Source organism: Panicum virgatum, chromosome 3K (assembly GCF_016808335.1).
Source record: "Panicum virgatum strain AP13 chromosome 3K, P.virgatum_v5, whole genome shotgun sequence".
NCBI classification, from domain to species: Eukaryota; Viridiplantae; Streptophyta; class Magnoliopsida; order Poales; family Poaceae; genus Panicum; species Panicum virgatum.
The window spans coordinates 4,632,103-4,647,228 of NC_053138.1; the positions used below are offsets into that span (position 1 = coordinate 4,632,103).

Consider the following 15,126-nt stretch of genomic DNA (forward strand, 5'->3'; position numbering starts at 1 on the left):
TTGCATGAAACCTCAAACCTTTGATCCTTTGTGCCCATGGAGACCACTCTGTGATATTAAGCCTTTTCAATCATTTCTTTCATGTAGTTAGTGACCCTATTACAAAAAATTACTCCTGAATCATTAAGTAAGACAGCAGCTGCCTGGTACCGCTCTCTGAAGTACCTTGTGCATCCGTACATGATGAACTCAACTATGCCAACAAGAGAAAATCCACGAACATGACGCATTACCATATTGTAACTGTAACACCCCAGTGTTACTGAGCGCTAATCATGAGCTTAGATTCGCTAATTAGGAGTTTAATCTTGTCATTAGCATTAATCGAGTTCGCGCGGTAAACATCGTTTAGCTATGTTCGACCGCGTTTTTCTCCTTGATTCGAGTCTCGAATCAACTTTCGCCCAAAATAAAAGTTGTAGATCTTATCATCCTCTACAACTTATATTTTGGCCAAATTTCATGTTCCAAAATAAAATTTGGAGCTTTGGACGGTCAAAGTCGGCTAAAAATCACTAAATTTCGGTCAACTGTGCCTCCAGTGCCCCGCCGATCTCGACGTCGGCGTCGCCACGCGTCACGCCGGCGAGCACATCGCCGCTTAAGCACCCCCGCTGCCGAGTCGATCGCCAAGTTCGATTTCGCTTCCCTGTTCGTCTCTCCATCGCGTTAGCGCAGAGCAATCGAGCGGAGCCGAGCGAACCCTAGCCCTGTCACCATCTGCGCCGGCCATCCTCCGCCGCCACGCCGCCGTCCTTCGTACCTCGAGCCGCTCCACCTCACCCCGCACCTCCACAGCCCCGCTCCGACCTCGATTGAGCCGTTCCCTGGCCGGAATCGGGCCACCGCCGCCGTCCGCCATCGCCGTCCACCGCAAGCCTCGGTCCCTCCCGTCGAGCTCCCCTCCCTGGTCTCCCTTCGTCCGATTCGGCCGCATGGTGAGCTTCCCCGAGGCTCCTTTTATCCTCCCTGGACCCTTTCCCCACCCTTTCTAGCGCCGCCGCCGGCGGAACGCCGCCGCGGGCGCCATGGCCACCGCCGCGGGCCACCTCTGCGCGGTGCCGCCGCGCGCCCCGGGGTCGCCTGGGCCCCTGGCCGCGGGCGCGCCCTGCCTCTGCCGCCGGCTGGCCACGGCCGGGCCGGACCGCCGCGCCGCCGCGAGCGCCCCTACGCTGCCGCCGCGCGCGCGTGCACGAGCTGAAGCAGGGGAGGGCTGGGAGCTGGGCCGGCGCCCACTGCCATGTGGGGCCCGGCTGTCAGCCCCCCTTTAATGTTTCTTTATTGTTTATTTTAGCTGAAATCTTCCAAAAATCGTAGAAAACTGTAGAAAAATGCTAAAATGCAAACTCAATTTTGTTGGCTTAGCTAAATTCCAAACTTCAGAGTAAAATTATCCTTGCTGGTGCTACATCAGTTGTATTTGTGCTATAAATTGCCTTGTGTTTAATCTTAATTAATTTATTCCTGTTGTTTCGTTGTTATAAAAATCAAGAAATTTATGCAGTAGCCTAATCTTTGTATGTGTAATCTACTGTAAAAATTTCATGTGCTGGTGCTATGCACTTTTGGGTAAATCTATTTATGTTTAGTTTAACTTGCTAGAGTTAAAATAAATGTTTTGGGTAAGCAATAAATGTTGGAGAATTTATGTGGCATGCTTTATCAAAATCATGTTTTCTGATAAATTCTTGTTGCTAGATCATATCTGCAAGTCAAGTCTTTGCTTTTAATTTGTTCCTAGCTAGGCTCTTTTCTTTTATAATTGTTGTAATTAATTCTTTCATGCATGCATGTGTTTTTGCAACAAAGCAAGGCCCTGGTTAATTTGATCCATGTTGTTCTAGGGTTGTATTTAATCCTTCGAAGCGTGTTAGTAACTTTTGCTTGATAGGAAACACTTCAGGCTAAAAGACATTTGAACCAGGAATTTATCTCAGCACTGAACCATCCCTTTTGAACCATAGTTGGGGCTGTTGTTATCCATTTTATCCATGCATTCTTGTATGTTTACTGCATTGCCTTGCATCATTTCTTGAGTCTCATGCATGGCATATTTTAATCGTATAGACGTGGAAACCGAAGTCGCCTACGAGCTGATTGCCGAGCCGGTCCAGGAGCCTTCTGCAGGAGAACCGCAGCCAGGAGAAGTCATTGATCAAGCACCCGAAGAAGCCACTAACCCTACTGACTTGCAAGGCAAGCCCCGGAGCATATCCCTTATTTTAATTACTCCATGTTATATTAAAAGTATTGTGTATTTACGTTCAAGGAATTGATTGGAACCATAGATGCATAATCTTGAATACCCAGTGTCTTACTAGTGCAGTTATCGCTAGCACCGCTATGCTTAAGTAAACACGGTAGAAGACGGGTGATTTCCTGTCACCCGCGAGATATAGGGTTGTTACTTCAGGCAGGGTTATGAGAAATAATGCAATGAGAAGGGAATTGGAGACCGGGCGGAGGGAAAGTTGGACATGGTTGTTGATTAAAAGAAAGTTGAGTCTCCGCCTGTGTTGATTGAGGACCGTTCCGTTGTTGGCCCTTTGATTGAGGATTGAATAGTACTAACCACATGCCGGAAGTAGGAGGTAGTCGAAACCGGTAAGCTAATTACCTAAATTGCGTCGGAATCTGAGTCTCGACCTGCCGTGCTGGGTAGGGTTGACGGATGGTGAAGTGGCCCACGGGTTCACCGGGTGTTCGCACGTGCGGGGCTCATCATCCGGGTGTTTGCGGGCTTGATTCAGACTTCGGGGTAATTATGGGAACAGTTGACATGTGTGGCCCGACGTGGTTTTCACGTGTCGTGTGAGTTAGGTCCACCTTCCAAGGTTAAATCGGATCGATTCGCCGTGACTCGCGGATATGAGAGCCTTGGTCAATGCGTCGCATCGTAGTAAGGATTGAAAGGACAGAAAGAGAAAAGATGGATTTATGTTGATGTTCTTGAAAAGATAATATGTTTAACCATGTATGCTCTAGAGAACTAGGCAAACCTAGTTTCTAGTTATCAGCACAATTGGAGCTAAAATATTAAAAGTAAGGATTCAGTATTAGTAGCTTTTCAGCAAAAGAACTCCAGAGCCAAAAGCCTTGCATATTTAGGAGTCGGCTAAGTATATACCAATAGTCGGGTAAGCCTTGCTGAGTATTAGAGTACTCAGGGTTTGGTTGTAACCCTTCTGAGCAGGCTGTTTTCCGGAAGACTTCGAGGAAATCTGTGCGTCCCGGATTGGTCAGCCTCTTCCTCCAGGTTGGACGGTCGAATGGGCCCTGCCTTCTCCGTGAAGTGCAGGCAAGTGAGCCTCACATCAGTGGGCAAGATGTGAAGCTCTTCTTTGTCATCGACGTTATCTACCGTATTGTATTTTGAAGTTTTTCAAACTGATCGTATTTTCCGCTGCGTTTGAACTCTGTATACAATATGTAACCCTGGCTTGTAAAACTTTATTGTAAATTAATTTGGAGACTTTTGTTTAACTCTGGTTGTAAGTTAATTTTGAAAACTTTTGTTGCTTGTAATCACCTGTGCTTGTCTTTTGGCGAGAGTTCCGGTGTAATCGATCCTGGTTATAGCAGGCAGTCTGGGTGTACTGGTGAAGTGCAGTATCAGAGGATTAAGTTAAATGGTTAATTAGTGCACTTGATCGGTATTATTTGGACTGTTCTGTGACAGTAACACTCTGCGTGGTTGGTTGTCTCGATCCCATATCGACGACCACCAGTGTCGTATAGAATTGACCACTTCTCCTTAGGTGCATCCTTAATCCACTGTGTGAAAGGTCCGCCGCCGGAACGTCTCCGGCTGGAGGTTGAGGCATGTTCCTTTAGCAGCTCGGCGCACATGTTATCTAGCACCTGCCACAATACATCAAACTTCCGCTGCTGATTCTGAGTGCACAATCTCTTGAACAAATTCATAAGTTCCTTATTCTTGAAGTGCTCATAAAAGTTTGCACCAATATGCCTTATGCACCACCTACTCACAACATCTGGCCATAGAGGAGGCTGTCCTCGACTTTCTTCATGTAGTTGCCTTATTGCTGCTAGAAGACCAGCATGTCTGTCACTGATGAGGCAAACATTAGGCCTTCCAGCAACAACGTGAATCTTCACACGTTCAAGGAACCAGTACCAGCTCTCTGTGTTCTCATTCTCAACAAAAGCAAAGGCGATGGGAACCACCTGCTTATTGCAATCAACTCCAATCGCTGTCTGTATTGTCCCCTTATATCTTCCTGTCAAGAATGTGCCGTCAATACATAGAACAGGAAGACAATACATAAATTCCCTCACACATGCACCAAGGCAGAAGAAAGCACGAAGCAGAAACCCAGGCCCCCCATCTAAACTCGGTACAATGTAGGTATCAGCCGCGCTTCCAGGATTTCTCTGCACAATTGCTGACAGCATGTGAGGCAGGGTATCATATGATGCCTCATATGTGCCGAATCTCATCTCAAACACCTTTTGTTTTGCCCGCCAAGCCTTTGCATAGCTGATTTTGTATTGAAAACGGTCGTCGATGTTCCTAATTATCAAGTTTGGCTCATAATCAATTTTGTCCAGAATCACCCCATACATCTTCTTGGCCACGAAAGTGGATGTGATGTTACAGTGAGTTTGCGCAACAGCAGTTAATCTACATGTATGTGGTGTAACAATTGAACACTCCCAGTGTGTCTTGTACTTGCCCTTGTAGGCATGTAATCGCCATGTACAATCGCCATTGACACACTTCACCTCATATTCTTTGCTGCTAGACTTCACAACTCTGAATTCCTTCCTCAACGATATAGCCTAAAGCTTCACAGCATCTTTCACAGCTTCAATGCTAGGATACTTTGCCCCCTACACAACCTCATTCTCTCTGTATTCGTACTCATTACTCCTAATATCCTATATCACTGGATTTCCAAAAACCTTGTCTCCCCATTTACCTAGCAACGGGTAGTCCTCATCGTCTGATGAGTCCCCCACATTCTTCCATCATTCGAGCCTCTTGGTCTTCATTCTGTACAGCTTTCACTATTCCAGGTATCCGCTCCCCCTCATCAGCTAAACCTTGCGGCTCAGGTTGAATGACATGCACGTTCTAATCTTCTTTTTCTCCTACCTGATCAGCTATACCTTGAGGCTCAGGTTCTGTGATATGCATGTTCTGATCTTCATTTTCTTGTTCCACTGTTTGGTTCATATGAGATGATGTACTTGTTGATCCTTCACAGAAATGGACTGCCTTCTGGTGAATCTGAATTAGCATTGTAAGAGGCCACCCACAGTCAAGAGCTGCTTGCATGTAAGTCCGCCATTCTTCGGTGTTTGCTATAAGCATCAACTCCCAGAAATCGCCTTCAGTTCCCCAATTTGTCACTGTCTGAACAGTTAGGAAATGAGTCTTTGGATTCACATTGAATATCTCGTGAAGCCATTTGCGTATGGAACCAAAACTCCTCTCTAATGATTTATCTATTCCGCACTCTCTTCATTCAAAAGCTGATATATATATACTCCATACGAATCATGAGAAATATAGTAGTCACCATAATGAACTTGAAAACGAAGGTTGCTCGACATATCTGGACACACAATCATGATACTAAATTGATTGCTAATCTATTGTTTTAACAAAAATAATTACAACATAATCTATTTGTAAAGCGTAGAAGAATTTTGGTTACCTGTAGTCACCGGCTCGAAAATCCGGCAGGGCTTCGCCTCTCTCCCTCCCTCTCTCTTTTTTCTTGATTTCTGAAATTTTAGTGATGCAAATGAGGGATGGGGACCAGCCAACCCTTATATAAGGGTGGGAGAGCCGGTCGCCCAGCTGCCGGGCGGCCTGGGGGGCCGGCCGCCCCGCTGCCGGGCGACCGGCCCCCAGGGACCTGCGCGCAATTATTTGAGCAAAAATATTTGCACAAAAGCCCCTGCCGCCCCGCTGCCGGGCGGCCAGCTGGGCGGCCGGGTACATTCCTGTAAATTTCCAAATCGAAAATATATTTTTGTAAAAAACGAAAATGAAATATAAAAAAATAAAAAAAACCGCCAGCCATCGTCTGCAGCCAAACATGGTTATTGGGCCTGGGGTTCATCAGCCCAATCGACAAGCCAATCGCTCGTGGGCCGAGTGAGCTGCTACGCGCTCGTGGGCCCCGTTCTGTTGGGCTGAGCCCAGACAGACGCACGAGGGCCACGAGGCAGGCAGCGGACTGGACCACTGGGCCCGTGTCAGAGCCAGCGTCGGGTTCCCTCTTTCTTTCCTTCCCCCAACCCCCTGTCGCTGTCGTCCTCCGCTCCGGCGCCACTCGCTCCTGCCCCCCGCGCGCCTCTCCGCTCCCAACTCGCATCTCGATCCCCTCCGATCTATCTTCTCTCGGGTTTGTGCTCTTCTTCCGCGCCCCTCTCCCTCTCTATGTTTTTACCTTTGGGGGGAAATTCGCCTTTTTTTTTTCGTCCTCTGTCGTGATTCTGCCGCATTTCTTTCACGAGTTTCTGGGCTTTGGGTTGTCCCTCGCGCAGGGGATCAGGAAGGAGGAGGATGGAAGGCCCTCCGGTCGCGCTTTTCGACAGCCTCAAGGTGCGCATTGCGACTGCCTTATGTATTCCAACTTGGTTGCGGCATTTCGTCAATCACACTGCGTGCTCTTGGCAGTTGAAGCCCTGTTTGGTTCCCTAGTACTAGTTGTATTAGGGAATTTTGACCATTAATTACTGGTATTAAATTAAAGCAGTTTGTAAAACTAACTCTACAACTCTGTGCTACTTCACGAGAGGAATCTACAGGGGCGAAGCCAGACGAGAGAGTCGCCGGGGTCGGATGGCCTAAACGCTGGGGTCGGCCACATGGTTAAACAGTGCTAAATAGTAATCTTCCATTGATTTGATCAAATTTCGTCGGGGTCCGGCGACCCCGACAACTACACGCAGCTCCGCCCTTGGGAATCTAATGAGGCCTTTGACCGCATGATTAGAGGATGGTTACTGTAGTATCACTGTAGCCAATCATTGATTAATTACCGTCATTAGATTCGTCGCGAAAAGTTACACATATCCCTGAAAAGGTTTTGCAAATAGACTTCATTTAGTACTTCATGCATGCGAGATTCTTTTTTCGGATAATGTGCGTGCTAGGCACTAGCATGAACCAAACAAGGCCTGAAATTGTTTTTGCCCCTCTGTTCCACTGTGAATATGTGGCAGCAACGCGTGTTGCTTTGCTGGCATGACTTTCGGTTGGAATCGTTGAATACCGACTTGAGAGTGGCCTTGTGCCTGTGCTGTTATCTTTGCTTTGCCGTCTTATACAAATTACACAGACTAAACTGGTGTAATCATATTTCGGGCACCGTGTTTGCTTCTTAGTTTGCCAATCATATATAAGTGATACTTGTTTCCAGTGCAATCATGTTTAGAATGCCGTGCATATTTCAATGCAAGAAAATAAGAATTTAACCATCATTCTTCTTCTTAATACAAAGATACGCAGCTCTCCTGCGTGTTCGAGAAAAAAAAAGAATTGAACCATCTGAGTCTTGCAACAGGCTGCCAAACCATTCTTCTTGCTAGCCGGGCCCAATGTGATTGAATCGGAGGAGCATGTCCTCAAGATGGCCAAACACATTAAAGGCATCACAACCAAGTGAGCAACTTATTCGTCGTAGTTTTTTTTTTTAAAAGAAGGGGGGCTGAATTTAAATTGAGCTGTTGCTGTTTGTTGTCCATAACAGGCTTGGGATCCCACTTGTGTTCAAATCCAGCTTTGATAAAGCAAATCGTACATCATCAAAATCTTTCCGTGGCCCTGGTCTGGAAGAAGGCCTAAAGGTGCGGCGAGTTTTATCCTTCAAACTAGAAAATTCCTAATTTCAATAGTGTTAGTGTTCAGTAAAATGCGCAAGCAGTTTATACTTGCTAATTCATGTCCAGTCATAATTTTTTTTTTATGTGATGCTAGTTTGGTTCTCTGCAATATCAGATGATAATTGCATTGGTCATACTTTTGGTTTCTGTAATTACCTAGATTTATAGAAGTGACTGGCAATTATGAGTACCTGTTGAAATACCTTGTGTCACTTTTATGTTGTCCTACGCTATGTTTCCAGGAGAAATAGTTAAGGTTAGCCATACCTTCGATTTCTTCATGAGGCAATCACGTTTACTAACCTTTGTAATGTCAGGTTTTATGTTCATGTCTGTGTGATTTGTATTTAGCTCTCCACATGCAATACTGTTGTGATATTATATTCTTGTACAAATTTGTCTTTGTCAGATCCTTGAAAAGGTGAAAGCAACATATGACCTTCCAGTTGTCACTGATGTGCATGAAAGCCACCAGGTACCCATTCACAGATTCTGCTGTGTTGCCGCCCTATTTGGCTAAATTCTGCAGCAGATCTTTGCATGTTCAATGAAATTTTCTTTTGGTACTGTGAGTTGTTTTTGTGAACGAAAATGTTCCTTTATGCTACTTGGTCTTTGCATTTCAGTAACATTAAGACATGTGTGAACCTTTTTTTTTCCATTCCAAGCTCAGTGTGAAGCTGTTGGAAAAGTCGCTGACATTATACAAATTCCAGCTTTCCTCTGTCGTCAGGTACAATTCGAACAAAGGAATTTCCTACAGAAAACTACAGTAAATATACTTAAGCATGACTCTGAATACTTATACCACCTTCTTCATGCCTAATGCAAATATATTACTGTGATAACAGACTGATCTTCTCGTGGCTGCTGCTAAGACTGGAAAAATTATCAATATCAAGAAAGGGCAATTCTGTGCACCTTCTGTAAGTTGTAGCTAGCTGGTATTATTATTGAAATTTGAATGCGATTAATTGTTAGCTACTCCTACTTGAAAATTTACTGATTGAATTATTAGTCTAAAATTGTTTTTGTGCTATTTTATATTGCACAAAGTCACAAACATTCCATAGTCCCCTAGTTCTATGTTGGTTATGAATGAGATAGAGATACAATGTTGAAAGAAAGCGAAAGCTATTTGCTCTTATCTGGACGCCTTCATTTACTTGAGACTAATGAAATCTTGGCTTAATCTGACTGAATTTTCACATTACTTCAGCAACTAAAATGAAATCTAAAAAAAGGTGATCAAGCAGACTCAGTTCCCTTTCAGTCTGTTACCATCTGCGCATTTATCTTTTTGTGGAGACCACCATATGTTTCTTCAGATAATGTTTGTTTAAATATGACTTTTGCCATCCCAACCAAAATTATTTGAGCACATATCTTGTCCAACATTTTTTATGCAAAAACAATGATTTGAACATTTGCTGTCTACTTGTCTTCATATACTACAAGCATATGCTGACTGGAAGACTCTCTCTCTCTCCTGAGTCGTCTCAGCATAGCCGGTCCCAAGCCCGGGTAAAGGAGGAGGGTTGCGTTAGGTTTTGGCAAACCAGCATAAAAAATAGCCACTCTAATGGATTTGTCTTCATATACTACAACTATTTTGCAATCACTTGAGGAAGTTTTTATGAACTGCCTCCTGGTTAAGGCTTAAAGCAAACTATTTCACCAGATTTAATTATGCTACTTTTCTTGATGCATATTCTTGTCGAATTGAACCTGTACATTTGCAGGTTATGGTCAACTCTGCAGAGAAAATAAGACTTGCTGGAAATCCTAATGTGATGGTCTGTGAGCGTGGTACCATGTTTGGCTACAGTTAAGGCATCTATTGACTCTTTCTTTTCTGTTTATTGTGCACTTAAACATCAAAAGAGAAAGCAAACAATCATGGATATAGCTCAAGGACATTAAAGAAACATATACAGACATACTATTGCATGCTACACTTTGTGGACACAGACATGTTGTAGGCTTGTAACATGACCATAAGTCCATGAACATTATCACTATGTTCATTTACTTCATTGCTCCATGAATACTGATATTTTTCTCAATGAACACGCAGATGATCTAATTGTTGACCCAAGGAATTTTGAGTGGCTGAGGGAATCTAACTGCCCAGTTGTAAGTATTGGAACCTTACTCTCGTTCATAACTGCACAATCCACCACTCTTTAGACTCTTCCAGCTTGTTTCTTGTTGGACATTTCCATCTAGCTTATCTATATTGGTGGCATTCAACAGGTCTTTTTATTGTGTGTTATTATTTGATATTAGATAGATGCAACATGATATTGAGAATGATGACTATTTAGTATCAGTTTAATTGCTTTAGCATTCAGCTGCTCTGTTGTCAAAACCTAAGATTTTTTTATCGAAAAACGCAGGAGAGCTGCGCATCATTATATTAAGAAGATGAAAAAAGGGAAAAGATCCCAGCCAACACGACACACTCCCAAAACACGCCAACACACACAAACACAAAACCTAAGATTGAGCTTTCCCATTTTTCACCAGAAATAATCTTATATCTGTGTGATGCTTTGGGAAAAGTTTCTTTTTATTATTATCCATGACCGATTTCTGGTTTTGTGATTTTGTAGTTTATATTTTCTTTTTGTTGTCAAACCTTTCAATATTGCACTATGTGCTAGCTAGCAGCAACTATGGTGTATATTATAAACCATTGATGGACTGGTATGCATTTCAGGTAGCTGATATAACACATGCTTTACAACAACCAGCTGGAAGAAAGGTATCTTTACGACCTTACCATTTGCGGTGCTCCCCTTTTGGTTTACACAACCTTGGTTCAGGCAACCTGTCTGATGTGAAATTGCATGCAAGTCATCTTGTAGCTTTTAGAGTACCATGTTATTCCAGTCTTGACCATCTCTATATCCAATAACCATAATCATAAGAGTCTGTAATGTTATATGAAATTCAGGCATTTGGATCTTCTTAATAGTTTCACTATTCTATTAAATTGGGCATGTTGTGTTCTATTTTGTAAGCTTGATGGTGGAGGTGTTGCAAGCGGGGGCTTCCGCGAATTAATACCTTGCATCGCAAGGACTTCTGTTGCTGTTGGTGTTGATGGTATTTTCATGGAGGTAAAACAGAAATGAATTTATAGAAATGGAGCAAACTATGTTGTTACTTTGAATACAATCTTCTGTTATGCTCAACAGTAAATGACATTATCCAAATTAAATCTATTTTATTGCATAATCCTTAATCCCACAGGTACATGATGATCCCTTGAATGCTCCATGTGATGGCCCAACCCAATGGGTATAATCCAGTTTGTCATGCGATCTTTTTCACTTTACATACCAGCGCTCAAAATGTTTATCATGTAACATGTTATTGTTTTCTTCTCCTTTTCTTAGCCATTGCGCAATTTGGAGGAGCTATTGGAGGAATTGTTAGCAATCGCTGTAAGTTTAACATCCTTCAGTATATTCAAACCAAATCTCTCAGTAATCTTACCTTTTGTTTTTCCTCCTCTCTTGGCGTGTGAAGCGAATTACCAAGGGAAAGAAGCCGTTCCAGATTGATCTCACACCGTTCCAGGAATGATCTGGTTTGGTAGATAGAGAGCACAATGCCACTGTCCACTGGTTTCAACAGGGTGTATTTCTCTTCGCTGTACTTGTTATTGTTTCGGGCATAGCTGCCGTAGACGACTTATATCTGAACTACTGAATTGAAGCCTGTTGTTGCTTTGTGCTGTTTCATCAGTTGTACCATGTTATAATTTCACACAAAATAAATGTGATTTATTGCTGATTACCAGCATTCTGCTTAGGTTAACCCAGACGACATATTAACAGACTCTCTCTCTCTCTCTCTCTCTCTCTCTCTCTCTCTCTCTCTCTCTCTCTCTCTCTCTCTCGATGAGGGTGCATAAAACGCAATGGCTAAGTTTAAGGCAGGTAATGCAGGAAATTTGCACAACGATCTACCAGCTTTCCTTTTCCCAGCAAGCTTACACTGATGAGCAGTGTTGGAGTTCAGCACTTCAGATGCATGTACCAAATTAGGCATTAAAATTACATTTTCTAATGCACTAGCCATCTAGCCGTCTCAACTCCATAATCACCTAGGTTACTGCTTTAACCGTCTACTCCTTTTCCTCGTGGGTACTTGACCTTTCTGAGATATGGAGAGCCTTTTCTCCTTGAAAGCCTTGACCATGTTGTACACCTGATGTGAAGCTCACATATTAATTTTGATTGGATCTAGTGTGATTTCATATTGTAAAAACTTCAGTTACAATTACCTTGCGAATACCAGACGTTAATCCCATGGACTCCACTGAGGACTCATTGACAAATTTTAACTTTGTGCTATCATCTTCCTTTTGGCATTGTCGATCCACACCATCTAGAATGTAGTTAGTTAGTTAGTAAGCAAGACTGGAAAGTAAGATAAGGAACATAAATTGCCTTTTGTGACAAAAACCAACAAAATCTACCTTTGAGATTAATAATCATCAGCTCCACAAACATTGTCAGGCGAATATGGGAGAAAATATGGACATGCTCACCAACATCCTCCCGAAGGATCACGTCAGATTTCCGTCCCACGTTGATGCTAAGCAACTTATTCAAATACTTGTCCATTGCTTTCCTCCTGTTCAGCAAATCAGTCTTCGATTCATCCACAAGGAGCAGTGGGAACTCCCAGAGCCCTGCAAGCAGGCCCTCCTCCGGTCTCTTGATCAGCAAGAAGAGATTGTCATGGCCCTTTGCGTCTGTCACCTCTTCCTCCAAGCCTTGTGCGATCTGAACGACACAAACAGCAGCAAAATCACTCCGAGGTTTGGCCTTTGGAACCACTCGTGGGAAGTCTGTAACTTGGACCGATGGATTTTCCAGGGAATGTGCAAGTGCTTGGCAGTGGCTTGAGACTGGGCACCCAGAGCAACCAGGCTTTGACTTGCTACATAATGTTGCTCCTAATTCCATCATTGCTTGGTTGAAGTCTCCTGGTCTCGAAGGATCAACCAGCTGACCTGCAAGTTCCCTATGATGAAAAGAATGTACATTGTGCAAGTTGTGAGATCAGTGTAAAGCTTCCCAATTCAAAAATGGATTCACAGCAACAATATAAATATATAATTACGGGAGAAATCAGGATCATTCTATAATTATCTGTCCAACTATGGGTAAAGCTTGCACTAAGTCTAGGAGTGGATTGGAAAATGCAAGTCAAAACTGTAAGTTGAGATCAAATATATACATTTTCATTTCAATTATACAGCACAATGCAATGTATTACTAGGCTCATTGTTCAGTGCAAAAAAGGAAAGCATGCCAAACTACAATAAATGGCAATACCTTACTGGAAAAATTTGAGCATTTGCAATAAGCATTCTACCATGAGCAAAAAAACAAATAAGATGAACTCAAGTTCTTTAAGTTGTCAACAAGGAGAGGACAGTGCTGCTAACCAGAATCTCTTCATTGTTGAGGATTCTTTTGGGTTGTCAGAAATGGCATAAAGCCTGCTGATCACTCGTACCACATTTCCATCCACAACAGGGACAACCTGTAACGACAGAAAATGCCACAAAATCATTCGAAAAAGGAATTGAGAATGCACACGGACACACTCATTTCACAAGTTGCTAAACTGTGAACAACCTCATTGAAGGCTATGGAAGCGATGGCTCCTGCCGTGTAATCCCCGATTCCACGAACCTCACGAAGGGCTGACGCCGTGCGAGGAAACTCCCCCTTTTCGACAATCTGTTTTGCTCCCTGTTCCCCCAACATAAAGAACAACAGCCACAAACCACAGAAATAAGTCCTTCATCCTTGATTCATCATAGTACTAAAGACCACAAGATTGCTAAATTAGGGTAACCCTACAAGCTGAAAAACTACCAAAAAAAACAGAGAAAGGAAGGACATGTAAGACTAAATTCCTGATAAACTGCCCAAAATGTCAGGTCACCAGATGGACAAACATATCGATATCTCACAATTAGTTGTCATGCAATGCAAATCATGACCGTCCTTTCATTCATTTCAAGGAAAATGGAACTCTGAACTAATCTTCCAGACTCTGTGAGGCAAAACATCGAACAGGGAACGCGCACAGCAGCTGCCAAGCAAGCGTCAACCTCCCGAGAGGCGCGCCCCTGTCCCTTCCCCATCCATCCATTACGGGCACAACTCACCTCCAGCAGAAATCGAGCCCTCCGGTAGTAGCCGAGCCCCGCCCACATCTCGTTCACCTCCTGCGGCAAGCATCAAACCACAGCCACGAATCAAGAACTCGATTACCATTTACAACCCCCCCCCCCCCCCACCCCAACATTTTGGGGTCGAAGATCGAATCTTTCCTACAAAATACAAATCGACAGCCTTTTCCCCTCCCTTGCCCAATGTATCAAGAATCGGTCACCTCCTGCGTGGCGGCGGCGAGGCTCCGCACGGTGGGCCACCGCGCCATCCACCGCTCGTAGTAGCTGACGACGACGGGCACCCGCGTCTGCTGCAGCATCACCTCCGACACCCACACAGCGTACGCCCTCTCCTCTTCGCCGCCGCTGGCGCGTCGCCATGGAAGGTCGCGCCGGTGCGCGTCGTACCACCGAAGCAGCTGCGCCCGCAGCGCCACCGCCGCGGCCCCGGGCACTGCCGGAGCCAGGTCCTCGATGTCAGCGGAGGAGGAGGCCGCAGGCGCCGCCTTGGCGCGGCGCGGTTGGGGCCTTCGGGTGGGAGGACGCCCGCGGCGGCTATCTGCCGCTCTGGGGTTCTTGGCCATTGAATTTTGAAATTGTAGGGTTTTGCCGCCACTGTGGAGTGTGGTCCGTGGAGAGGGGACGACAGAGCAAGCAGATGAGCGACGAGCGACGAGCGGACGAGGGATTTGGGCCGTCATCTCGATCCATCGATAGATAGATGGATAGATTCATCGGTAGAGTTGTAACCGGACAAAAATGTTTGAAAGACAGTTGAAAAACGTGACAAAGAAAAAGCATATTAAAATTTCGAAAAAAAATTTCCCCTCATGTCTCTTAAATAAAATGAACTACTAAGGCTAATCCCATGCTTTTATATCATGTTGTAATCGAAAATTGCCATGTAACTATAAGAAACTAAGGGGCGACGAGACGACGCTACGTTGTATGGATCGGGATGACATAACTGAACAAATTTGAGGATCTAAATGGGTGATTTCTAAATTTAGGGACCGGGATGATACAGCCGAATAAGTTTGAGGACCTAAATGATC

General features: G+C 44.2%; 2 protein-coding genes across 3 annotated transcripts; one reads left to right on the forward strand and one right to left on the reverse strand.

Annotated features, from left to right (window-relative positions):
• Positions 1-6,229: 6,229 nt before the first annotated feature.
• Positions 6,230-11,683, forward strand: LOC120696957 (2-dehydro-3-deoxyphosphooctonate aldolase 1). The gene is made up of 14 exons (XM_039980031.1): positions 6,230-6,380; positions 6,523-6,580; positions 7,545-7,642; positions 7,731-7,827; positions 8,273-8,338; positions 8,537-8,596; positions 8,715-8,789; positions 9,606-9,690; positions 9,941-9,999; positions 10,586-10,630; positions 10,890-10,988; positions 11,122-11,169; positions 11,268-11,315; positions 11,401-11,683. Exons 2-14 carry the CDS (start codon positions 6,542-6,544, stop codon positions 11,455-11,457), a joined length of 876 nt encoding a protein of 291 aa, XP_039835965.1. The 5' UTR covers positions 6,230-6,380; positions 6,523-6,541; the 3' UTR covers positions 11,458-11,683.
• Positions 11,684-11,817: 134 nt separating this feature from the next.
• Positions 11,818-14,756, reverse strand: LOC120696956 (adenine DNA glycosylase-like). 2 transcript variants are annotated; one of them, XM_039980030.1, is made up of 7 exons: positions 14,293-14,756; positions 14,066-14,125; positions 13,527-13,643; positions 13,334-13,431; positions 12,428-12,906; positions 12,161-12,264; positions 11,818-12,084 (listed from the first exon to the last, which is right to left on the reverse strand). In XM_039980030.1, exons 1-7 carry the CDS (start codon positions 14,653-14,655, stop codon positions 11,986-11,988), a joined length of 1,320 nt encoding a protein of 439 aa, XP_039835964.1. In that variant the 5' UTR covers positions 14,656-14,756; the 3' UTR covers positions 11,818-11,985. The 2 variants fall into 2 exon arrangements, with proteins under 2 accessions (XP_039835964.1, XP_039835963.1); XM_039980029.1 differs by having other exon boundaries at positions 12,356-12,906; positions 14,293-14,748.
• Between the last annotated feature and the right edge of the window lie 370 nt (positions 14,757-15,126).

Coding starts and splice junctions, on each gene's coding strand:
- LOC120696956 (XM_039980029.1), bottom strand. CDS start 14,655: ATGGCCAAGAACCCCAGAGCGGCAGATAGCCGCCGCGGGCGTCCTCCC. Junction 14,126..14,292: donor TCGCCGCCGCCACGCAGGAG/GTGACCGATTCT, acceptor TGCTTGCCGCAG/GAGGTGAACGAGATGTGGGC. Junction 12,907..13,333: donor TCAACAATGAAGAGATTCTG/GTTAGCAGCACT, acceptor TTTTCATCATAG/GGAACTTGCAGGTCAGCTGG.
- LOC120696957 (XM_039980031.1), top strand. CDS start 6,542: ATGGAAGGCCCTCCGGTCGCGCTTTTCGACAGCCTCAAG. Junction 8,339..8,536: donor ATGTGCATGAAAGCCACCAG/GTACCCATTCAC, acceptor TTCCAAGCTCAG/TGTGAAGCTGTTGGAAAAGT. Junction 11,316..11,400: donor AGGAATTGTTAGCAATCGCT/GTAAGTTTAACA, acceptor TGGCGTGTGAAG/CGAATTACCAAGGGAAAGAA.